At 54.8% G+C, this 10,095-nt stretch overlaps 1 protein-coding gene across 1 annotated transcript; it reads left to right on the top strand.

Moving 5' to 3' along the window:
• Positions 1-2,193: 2,193 nt before the first annotated feature.
• MNX1 (motor neuron and pancreas homeobox 1) lies at positions 2,194-9,322 on the top strand. Its single transcript, XM_029078236.2, has 3 exons — positions 2,194-2,958; positions 6,739-6,899; positions 8,182-9,322. The coding sequence occupies exons 1-3, from the start codon at positions 2,316-2,318 to the stop codon at positions 8,569-8,571; spliced, it is 1,194 nt and encodes a 397-aa protein (XP_028934069.1). The 5' UTR covers positions 2,194-2,315; the 3' UTR covers positions 8,572-9,322.
• Positions 9,323-10,095: the final 773 nt, after the last annotated feature.

The following is a 10,095-nucleotide window of genomic DNA, read 5'->3' as shown; positions in this document are numbered from 1 at the left end:
AAGTTTGTAGACGTGAAATGTTTTGGACTTTAAGGGGTGCAAGGTTCACTCTCGGGACAAGCGGAAAACCCACTCTGAATTATGGCTGGGAGCCTGCAAAATGACTGGCAGACCAACGGGGGTGGGCACAACCGAGAGGGCAAAGCCAAGATGAGGGGAGACTCGAGGGGGTCCCCTCGAACGGAAAAGGGTCCAGGTCCTGGGGGCTGGGGGTTTCATCCTCACCCGGACCCAGCTTCTCAAGATGAAGACGAATGACATGGCTTGGGGACTAACTTTGTCGTGACAGTTGTTGACGTCCGGCAGGGCAGTGAAGAATTTACCCTGGCCCTTGTTTTGTAGCTCATCATATCCATCTGGACTTCGGGACAAGTTCTGAGGAGCCCTGGTCCTTGGAAGAAGAAGAACTGTCACGCCTTCCTAAATTAACATCCGTCTCTTGACCCCTACGGCATCCCACATAGCGATTTCCGAAAGGGGATTTGAAATGCAATTCAGGGAATAATTAAAAGAAAAAAGATAAAACTGTTATCTCTCTTTCACAACAGGAAATGGGAGCTGTGCTCGCGCGCGCGTGTGTGTTTGTGTGTAAAATTCTGCTTTCAAATAAAATCCCTTTCAACTCACTGACCTCTTCCCCCGATCTCGTACATAGATATCTCCAACAAAACGGTTCTAAACCGCACGGCTGGGATTCGATGAGGACAGACCCGACCTTTAAGCTGTCTCCCCGTTCAACAACTACTATGCAATTTTTTCCTGTATTATGTGTGACCAACACCCACATACACGGATCTCTTCACTATGGATGAACATTTCTAATTATGTACACATATGCTATACAGTGTATAACCAGAAAAAAAAATCTCCACGGACCGAGAAAAACACCTCCGGGAAGAGGGAGGAGAGGGGGAGGCGAAAGGGGGTCGGGGGAACTGCATTTGGAGGCTTTTCAACTGCTTTTCCTTCCTTCAGTTTCCTCTCCACTTTACGTGTGAAACCACACACCCACGAGAATGAAATCTATTAGATCCTGCGTGGACAAACCCACACGGACACACACACACACACACACACGATGGCCCTGGAGAAAGAAATCCATTAGATCGCACCTGGACATACCCATGTACACACACACTCACGATGGCCCTGGAGAAGGAAACCGGCTCCCACACTTGTCTGCTGTGTGACCTGGGTCACTCCACTTCACTTCTCTGTGCCTCCCGTTACCTCATCTCTACAACGGGGATTAAGACTGTAAGCCCCATTTGGGACGACCCGATTACGTCGTATCTACCTACCCCAGCGCTTAGAACAGTGCTGGACGCACAGAAAGCGCTTAACAGATACCATCATCGTTATTACGATTATCGTTTTGATGTCTGTCCACCCTCCCCAGAAGTAAACCCGTTGTGGGCCAGGACTGTCTCTATCGCTGAGTTCCAGGCGTTTAGGATGGTGCTCTGCCTATGCTGAGCGTTCAGTAAAGAGAACTGAATGGAGAGAAGCAGCGTGGCTCAGTGGAAAGAGCCCGGGCTTGGGAGTCAGAGGTCGTGGGTTCGAATCCCGGCTCTGCCACTTGGCAGCTGTGTGACTGTGGGCAAGTCCCTTCCCTTCTCTGTGCCTCAGTTACCTCATCTGTAAACTGGGGATTAACTGTGAGCCTCACGGGGGACAACCTGATCACCCTGTGTCTACCCCAGCGCTTAGAACAGTGCTCTGCACATCGTAAGCGCTTAACAGATACCATCATCATGATGAATGAAATCTGGGACACACATACAGAACGTGAGCTAGGAGGAGACGAGGTCGGAGCTGTGGCGGGCACTTTTCCTTTAACCTGCAGGGGCGGGGACTGGCTTTGGCCCCGCCCCAGTCATTGACAGTTGCAACTCCCGGCCAATCACGGCTCTCCCTCGGAGTCCCCGCCCCCCCGAGGCTCCGCCCCCTCCCCGGGCTGCCAATGGGAGTCGGCGCTGAGCCTTCAAGTGAGAAGAGTTGAGCGGCGGGGCGCTTACTCTCAGGCGAGCGACATTTTGCGGTGCTGGCTCGCCCCGGGGGCGCCGAGGTGTGAAGACGCCCGTGGGATCCGCTGCCGCGCCATTTGGGGTCGGGGACGGGGGGAAGGGGTCGGGGTGGGGGCCGCTCCCGGGCTCGGCGGAGCAGGGCGATCCGCCCTCGACGGTGATCGGTCGGGGCGCCCTCACTTCTTAAGACCAACCAACAAACGCCCCCCCCAAAGAAAGGACTCCGAGCCCCCAAAGCTGGAGCTGTCCACCGTCCCCCCCGGCCGAGCGGCGTCCCCCTCCAAGCCGATGGAAAAATCCAAAAATTTCCGGATCGACGCGCTGCTGGCCGTCGACCCGCCGAAAGCGGCGTCGGCGCAGAGTTCGCCGCTGGCGCTGGTCACCTCGCTGTCGGCCGCCGGCGCGTCGGGCGGCAGCGGCGGCAGCAGCAGCAGCAGCTGCAGCCCGCAGTCCTCGGAGCGGCTCCCGGGCGGCCAGGACTGCCTGCGCACCGACAGCCCGTCCCCGCCGCGGATCCTCGCCGCCCACTGCGGGCTGGTGGCCAAGCCGGGCTTCCCGCCGCCGCCGCCGCCGCCGCCGCCGCCGCCGCATCCCCCGCACCACCACCCGAGCGCTGCCGCCGCCGCCGCCGCCGCCGCCGCCGCCGCCGCCGCCGCAGCCGGAGGCATGATCCTGGGGCTGCACCCCGCTCAGGGCGCCGCCGGCCTCCCCACCCAGCCGGCCCTCTACGGGCCCCCCATGTACGGCTACTCGGCGGCGGCCCTGGCCGGCCAGCACCCGGCCCTGTCCTACTCCTACTCCCAAGTCCAGGGGGCCCATCCCGCGCACCCCGCCGACCCCATCAAACTCGGCGCCGGGACCTTCCAGCTGGACCAGTGGCTGAGGGCGTCCACCGCGGGCATGATCCTCCCCAAAATGCCCGACTTCAACTGTGAGTAGGCCGGACGGGGGCGGCTGGGCCTTGGGAGGGGACGGAGGGAGAACCGCCATCTGTCGCTCCCCAACTCGCCCCACCTTCTTCATCCTTCATCTTAGACTGTAAACCCGTCGAAGGGCAGGGACCGTCTCTATCTGTTACCGATTTGGACATTCCAAGCGCTAGTACAGTGCTCTCCACATAGTAAGGGCTCAATAAATACTATTGAATGAGTGAATCCTTCCAAACCCCGGTGCCCAGGGGAAAAGGCCGCAGGGGAGAGAGATGGGGTGTGTGTGGGGGGGGGGTCACTCTGAAGAAAAGGGATCTATCATTCATTCAGTAGTATTTATTGAGCGCTTACTATGTGCAGAGAACTGGACTGAGCGCTTGGAATGCACAGTTCGACAATTATTGCTGTTGTTTTAATGAGACCTATATCCCCTTGATTCTATATATTGCTACTGTTTTTGTCTGTCTCCCCCGATTAGACTGTAAACCCGTCAGTGGGCAGGGCCTGTCTCTATCTGTTGCCGATTTGTACATTCCAAGCGCTTAGTCCAGTGTCCTGAACATAGTAAGCGGTCAATAAATACTACTAAATGAACAGACAATCCTTCTATCGAATTATCCGCCACCGTCCCTTTCACCATCTCTGTAGTTTCTCCTAATGGGAAGGGGAGAGTAGATGGAGAAAGATAAATACACCTTTAACCCAAATCTCACCCACCTCAGTTGTATCCAACGTTAGGCCGCCCAGGTGACGGGATTTCGGGGAAGAGGTGGTGGCTGGCACCCATGGGGTAGGATCCAGTGGGCGTCCCCTATGCCCCCCGCCCTCTGGGCAGAGGGAGGGAGCCTGCGGTGTTGAGGTCGGAGCCCGCACCCCTGCAGAGGCGGCAGTGTCGGGGGGAGAGGGGGGGGGAATGTGGGAGACGCGGGGTCCGTAAACCTCCTCCTCTCTGCGGCACCGAACCGTGCCGATCTACACGTTTGGACCCGGGGTGTATCGTTTGGCCTGGTCGGTCTGATGCGTCTTTTGTCACGAGATGGAAACGGCGTTTGATGGGTCCCCGTGACCCATCTCCGCAATAACTGGACCCGCGGCCCGCCCTGGGGTTGTATGTGTGTGTGTGTGTCGGGGGCAACCCTCGGAACCAGAGAGGCGAGCATGATCCCACTGAGATCGCATTTCTCCAGCCACGTTTGCTTCCCAAAAGGCTCCAGATACAGGCCGGCCTGAGCCCGCAAGAAAAAAAAAAAAAAAGCCTTCTCAGGCTGCTAGGCCCGACCGCCTTCCTAAGAATAGCGACGGGGCCGGGTTTTCAGTGATGGACAAGGGTTTAGGGACTGCTCCTTCTCTGGGGACGATTTTAGAGCCGTCTGGCTTCCCATCACCTTGGATGTAGGGGTAGATTTCTCAGCGTCAGGCCAGAAGAGAATTCAGGGATGTCTCTCCTTCTTTCTCTCCGTCTTTCTCTAATACATATATATTAGTATCTGCCCACCCAAACAAAACGGGCATATTGTTTGTGCTTCTCAGTGGTTTTGTAATCAGGGGAGGAAGAGTGAACAACAAAAGAAAAACCTGTCAGAATTATGAGTCTTTGACAGTGAGTCGCAGTGACCAGGGCAGTGGTAATAGGAGGGTTGGAAAATCACAGCCCAGTGAGAAAATACCAGGCGGGTTTCTGTTTGTTCACTGGACTGGTCTCTCTTTTTTTCTTCTGCTTCTTTTACCCCTTCTGGCTATTTTAGCAGGTTAGTTCCAAACTAGGTAGTAAATGCATTCTCTTCTCCTCCTTCCATTACCCCTCCCCTTTCCGCAGCCCAGTTGGAGTTGAGATGGAGATGGGTGTGTGTGTTTGCATGTGCATTTTCGGAACCAAAAGAAAGAGGCAGAAATGACTCTCGAAGGGAGCTGCAGTGTCCCCGATCAGTTAGGGTCAAAATCCCAACTCATCTGATTGACCTGGTCATGTGATCAAGGCAAAACCCTTTAAATTTATAAACCATAAAAAGGTGGGGGGTGGGGGGGAGTAACCCCGTCCAGAGTTGCGTGAGCCCATGTTTTCCCCCCAGACTGAGATATTTGTCCCTTTAGATGTTTAATTTTGTGGAGACTAATTCTCACATTACACCCACATTACTGGAACCATCTGCCCCAGTGGGAGGCTTTTGCTACCACAGCAGGGCAGATTCTAGTCTTCCTCGAAATCCAGGTAGATGTCAGTCTGAAACCTTGGTGCGACGGCCCCCCGTCGCTCTCCACCTGCCCTGCAGTTTTCTGGCCATTTCTCGGCCGCCCTTCTCTCTCATTATGCCCGGATGACCCGCTAAAATAAACAGATAACTTTCCCCCAAAATCAAGTCATCGGCGTGGTTCGCCCCTATTTCGAAGGACGTGTAAAAACAGATCCGGGGAGTCATGCCAGTTTGTCCCCAGAGGTCAATCCACCGGATGGTGGTGGGGATTGGTGTCCCAGCCCCGAACGAGCCTGGCCTTCCAATTACCGGAGGCTCCAGCTCAACGAATAACGATGATAAATAATCGTCAGGACCTGAATATGACTGAACGGGTTGTCTTCTGCGGGGACGGCCTCTTGTTCGTTTACCTTGAGTACCTTCTCGGCCTCAACCCCCCTCCGCCCTGCTGGGCTGCAATTCCCGGAGGGGTCGCGTCGTGGCCTCTATTTTAATTAAAGTTTCTAATGGACGGCCGGGCTGGGAATTCCGAGCCTTGTTTCCCTAAAGCGGGGGGCGGGGACTTGTAGCTAAAGCAAATTGCCCTTCCCCCGGGAGGCTGAGCTCATCCATCCAGGAGCCCGGTCCTTTTCCTTTTCTCTGCTTCTCTTCCTTTTTTTCTCTCTTTCTCTCTCTGTGTCTTTATTGTCTGGCACTTGTTAGGCGCCTGGGAAATCAAGGGGAGTCTCATTTTTGAGGTCATAAAATTCCCTGTGATGCAACTGTGCGAAATTATGCAAATAGAGCCGGGGCCACCATCTCGGATTGCACATTAGCCAGATGAAGCCAGCGCGCCCAGTCTCTAATTTGCGTAATGAGTTGTTGGCCTGAAGAGGCCTTCGGATACCTACGGGGAGCAGGGGGAGCGACTGAAGCTTTTTATTTCCCCCTCTCCGCGTACCCCCCAAACCCGGAGGTAGGAGGACGGGGTACTTTGTTTCTTATGTGGGAGAGAGGTGGGTGATCTGACCTCCGTGACCCCGGGACTCGGGCCTGGTTGGGCTAGAAGAAGTGATGGTATTTATTAAGTGCTTACTGGGTGCAGAGTAGGGTACTAAGTGTTGGGGAAGAAAACACAGTTTGACATTAACCACGGTTCCGGTTCCCCGGGAGGATGTCAGACTAAAAGGGAAGTGGTTTTGAGTCCAGAAATTCAGTAGCCACTGGGAAGTCAGTTGCGGGTCTGTGCGGGCACTGTGGGGGCCGAGCCTTTCAGAGATTGGGGTGGGGAATAGGTGACTCCTAATTGGTCCCCTCCCAATCTTTTCAATCGCCCACTGTGGCTCAGCCGTCCGGCCCTGTCGGGCCACACATCCTCCTGCTGTTCACGGCCGGGTCAGGTAACCACACACAGAGATCCTGACGCTTCGGGAGCCCGACCCGCGTACGCAAACCGCTTTTTACTTCATCTGGTGGGCGAGCGGGGGAAGGGCCCCGGGCTGGGGAGGCAGACTGAGGCTAGAGCAGGAGGCTGCCATTTACCCTGGGCCCCTGGCCCCGGCTCACCCGCCCCCCCTCGCCCACCGCCTGTCTCCTCTCGTGTCTCTGCAGCCCAGGCGCAGTCCAACCTGCTGGGGAAATGCCGGCGGCCCCGCACCGCCTTCACCAGCCAGCAGCTGCTGGAGCTCGAACACCAGTTCAAACTCAACAAATACCTGTCCCGGCCCAAGCGCTTCGAAGTAGCGACTTCGCTCATGCTCACCGAGACCCAGGTACTTTTGCTTGAACGCTTTTTTTCTCCTCTCTCCTGACTCTCCTCCCCCTTCATTCCTATCCTCTACCAGGAAACCTAGGCCAACCCTTCGCCCTCCTCTCTCCCTCCCCAACTGCTCCGAGCCCTCCCTCCTGAAATACCTCCCCCCCCACACACACACAAAATGCCAGGAATCTACAAGGAGAAGTTTCTCTGCTTCATAGCCCCCCCACCCTCTGTAAACCTCCCACCCCCAACTGGCTGGAACTCTCCCTCGTACAACCCCTGTGCAGGTGCACGTGCACACACAAATACACACACACACACACACACACACACACAAATATCTGGAATTGGCCAGTGATCTAGGGAAGAGGAAAAATTCCTTAACTCCCATCTCTACCCCCTGCAAAGCAGATTAACCGTGCGTGTCTCCCCTCCGTGGCCCCGAGAGTTTGGCCACCTCCCCAGGGATTCCCCCTCCTGAGGATGGGGCAACGGGGAAGGAGGAGGTGGTGGCCGCTCTTAAGAATTTTGGGGCGGTTACTCCTTAAGGACCTGTGCCCGAATTCATTTTTTTTGCCGGTGGCAGCCGCGGGGGCAGGGTGGCGGGCGTGAAGGGGTTGAGGTGGAGAGAGAGAATTGAAGTCACTTTAGGTCAGGGAAGTCTGGAGGCCGGGGAGGATCAGAGACAATGCTGCAGGGGGCTGCACATCGGGGGTTAGGCCCGCGTGCAATCCTTTTCAGCCGCAGATCTGGAAAGGGGGTGGATTAGATAAGCAGTGTGGCTTAGTGGAAAGAGCCCGGGTTTGGAAGTGACAGGTCATGGGTTCTAATCCCAGTTCCACCACTTCTCAGCTGTGTGACTTTGGGCAAGTCACTAAACTTCACTGGACCTCAGTGACCTCATTTGTAAAATGGGGATTAAGACTGTGAGCCCACCTGGGACAACCTATAACCTTGTATCTCCCCCAGTGCTGAGAACACCATAATAATAATAATGATAATAATAATTAGGGAGATCCGAATTGGGTTCCTTGGAGATACGAAGCAGGCACGGACTCCAGGGGAGTCTGGCATGCGGGAGAAGCCAGGAAAGTGTGTGTGGGTCTCGGGGGTGGGGGCGACGGTCTGGGGGGTTGATCCAGGATTACACCAGTGGCGATCTGGAAGGGAGGAGGAGGGAAGAGTGGCTCCAGATCCCACTGGGGATGGAGATTGCGAAAGGGCACTGAAGAGCCACCCCGGGGCTGCGTGGTGCGTGAGTCTCTAACGCCGATTTTTCCCGGTGAAACCTGCAGGTGAAAATCTGGTTTCAGAATCGGCGGATGAAATGGAAACGGAGCAAAAAGGCCAAGGAGCAGGCGGCGCAGGAAGCTGAGAAGCAGAAGGGCGGCGGGGGGAAAGGAGGCAGCGGCACGGGAGAGGAGAAGGAGGAGGAGCAGGAGGAGGAAGAGGAGGAGGAGGAGGAGGAAATGCTTCTGCCTCCTGAGAAGAGCAGCAGCCGACGCTTGCGGGACTTGAGGGACAGTGACAGGGAAGAAGAGGACGACGAGGAAGACGAGGAAGGGCCTTTCCCCTACAACAGCAACAGCAATGCCCATTCGTCTGACTGCTCCTCGGAGGAAGAGTCGCCCCACATGAGAGCGGGAGGCCCTGGGGGTCCTGGGCACCAGCCCCCTCCTCAGTGAGCGCCCCTCTTAGCCTGCTGGGGTGGGCTTGGGGCTGGGGGCATCCTCCACACTCCGCCCTGACCACCTGCCCAGCCCTGGACCGCATCTTGCCCTTGTCAGGTCCTGAGCACAGTAGGCGGTAGAAGCCCCTCTTAGACTGCCCCCTTCCCTGCTCCCCCATGCCACTAAGGGTTTTACATCAGGGGAGTCTCATCGAGGCCCCAAAAAGAGGGTCTCCCCGGCACAGGGTCTGCAGCCTTTGACTGACCGACTGACCATCTGCTGGGTTCCGGCCACCCAAAACCCTGGCCGCTTTGCCTCTGTGGATTTCTCAGCATCCTAACCAGCTGTGGAAAGGAAAGATGGGAGGAAAGAAGCCTGTTTAAACCTGAGCCTGTTTTCTTTTTGTTTTGTTTAAAATTTTAATTTAATTTTCTTGGTGGGGAGGGGAGGATGTTGGGATTCCGGAAACAATGGGAAATCCCTCCCTCCTTTCCTCCACACCCCCCTCCTGCCCCTTTGATGAAGATTTACCATAAACAGTGTTAAGTGACATTTTAAACTTGAAACCTCCTCTGGAAACACTGTTCTTTTGCTGAGTATGGGGGAAAAAATGTTTTGTGCTTCTTATATATCTCAAAAAACTGTTTATGTCATGAACGTTCGAACTGCTGGAAATTTCAAGACTGTACTGTCTTTATTTTTGTATATTGTATTTATAAAAAAGATACCTCTACTTATGCATGCTAAATTATTATTTAGCTTCTCCCATCACCATGATGGAATGTAAAATAAATTGGTTTTGTACTGGATTACAGTGAAGATCTGTTTGGTGGTTTTTTTTGCTGGGGCTAGGGAGGGGTGGGGGGTTGGCTGGTTTTGGTTTTGTTTGGAAGGAACAGATGAAGGACCTATATTAAGGTCTGCTTTCTTCCCCTATGCCGCCCCACTTTGCAATTTGTTGGTGTATTGGACATGGTGGACAGAAACGAACAGGACAACAGAAAGGGTCCGGATTGCAGCCACTACGACTCTCGAAGGAAACTTCAAAGCTTGGGTGGGGCTTGAATTTTCCAGGCACAAAAGTCATTCGAAAGCCGCACAAGAAACTTGAGACCAGGCTGCCATTGTCGATTCGAAACTTTTGTACTACGATCTCGCAGGCTCAGCCTCCCGGAGCAGCCAGACCAGGGGGTAAATCCGCTTCGTCCCCTCGCCCATTCAAAGCTTATTTCTCATCAGAGGTTTTAACGGATTCTTGTTTCCCCCAGCTACCTGGTTCTATAAGCATTCAAGTGTTAGCTCCTTGTGGGCAGGGAAGCATTTCCTAACTCATTTTTTTCCCAGGCGCTTAGCACAGTGCTCTACACGTAGTAAGCTCTCAAATACCATTTATCTATAAACAAGCACTGCCTGGCTAGCAGTTGAGGACGGAATCATTTCCTGATTTCTTCAGTTACTGCCAAACTCGTCGCCCATAACGCTCTATTAGGGATGTTTCTTGGCTGGACTTTGGATCCCAATGAAGCCTTTCCTTTTCAC

The sequence above is a fragment of the Ornithorhynchus anatinus genome, chromosome 13 (genome assembly GCF_004115215.2).
Source record: "Ornithorhynchus anatinus isolate Pmale09 chromosome 13, mOrnAna1.pri.v4, whole genome shotgun sequence".
In the NCBI taxonomy this organism is placed as follows: domain Eukaryota; kingdom Metazoa; phylum Chordata; class Mammalia; order Monotremata; family Ornithorhynchidae; genus Ornithorhynchus; species Ornithorhynchus anatinus.
The sequence above is the reverse complement of the archived record's forward strand: the minus strand, read 5'-3'. Positions and strand labels throughout refer to the sequence as shown.

What these genes read in the sequence shown, in the direction of transcription:
- MNX1 (XM_029078236.2), top strand. Translation starts at nt 2,316, where the DNA reads ATGGAAAAATCCAAAAATTTCCGGATCGACGCGCTGCTGGCCGTCGAC. An exon ending in CAAAATGCCCGACTTCAACT is followed by an intron (nt 2,959 to 6,738) that starts GTGAGTAGGCCG and finishes GTGTCTCTGCAG; the next exon opens with CCCAGGCGCAGTCCAACCTG. An exon ending in TCATGCTCACCGAGACCCAG is followed by an intron (nt 6,900 to 8,181) that starts GTACTTTTGCTT and finishes TGAAACCTGCAG; the next exon opens with GTGAAAATCTGGTTTCAGAA.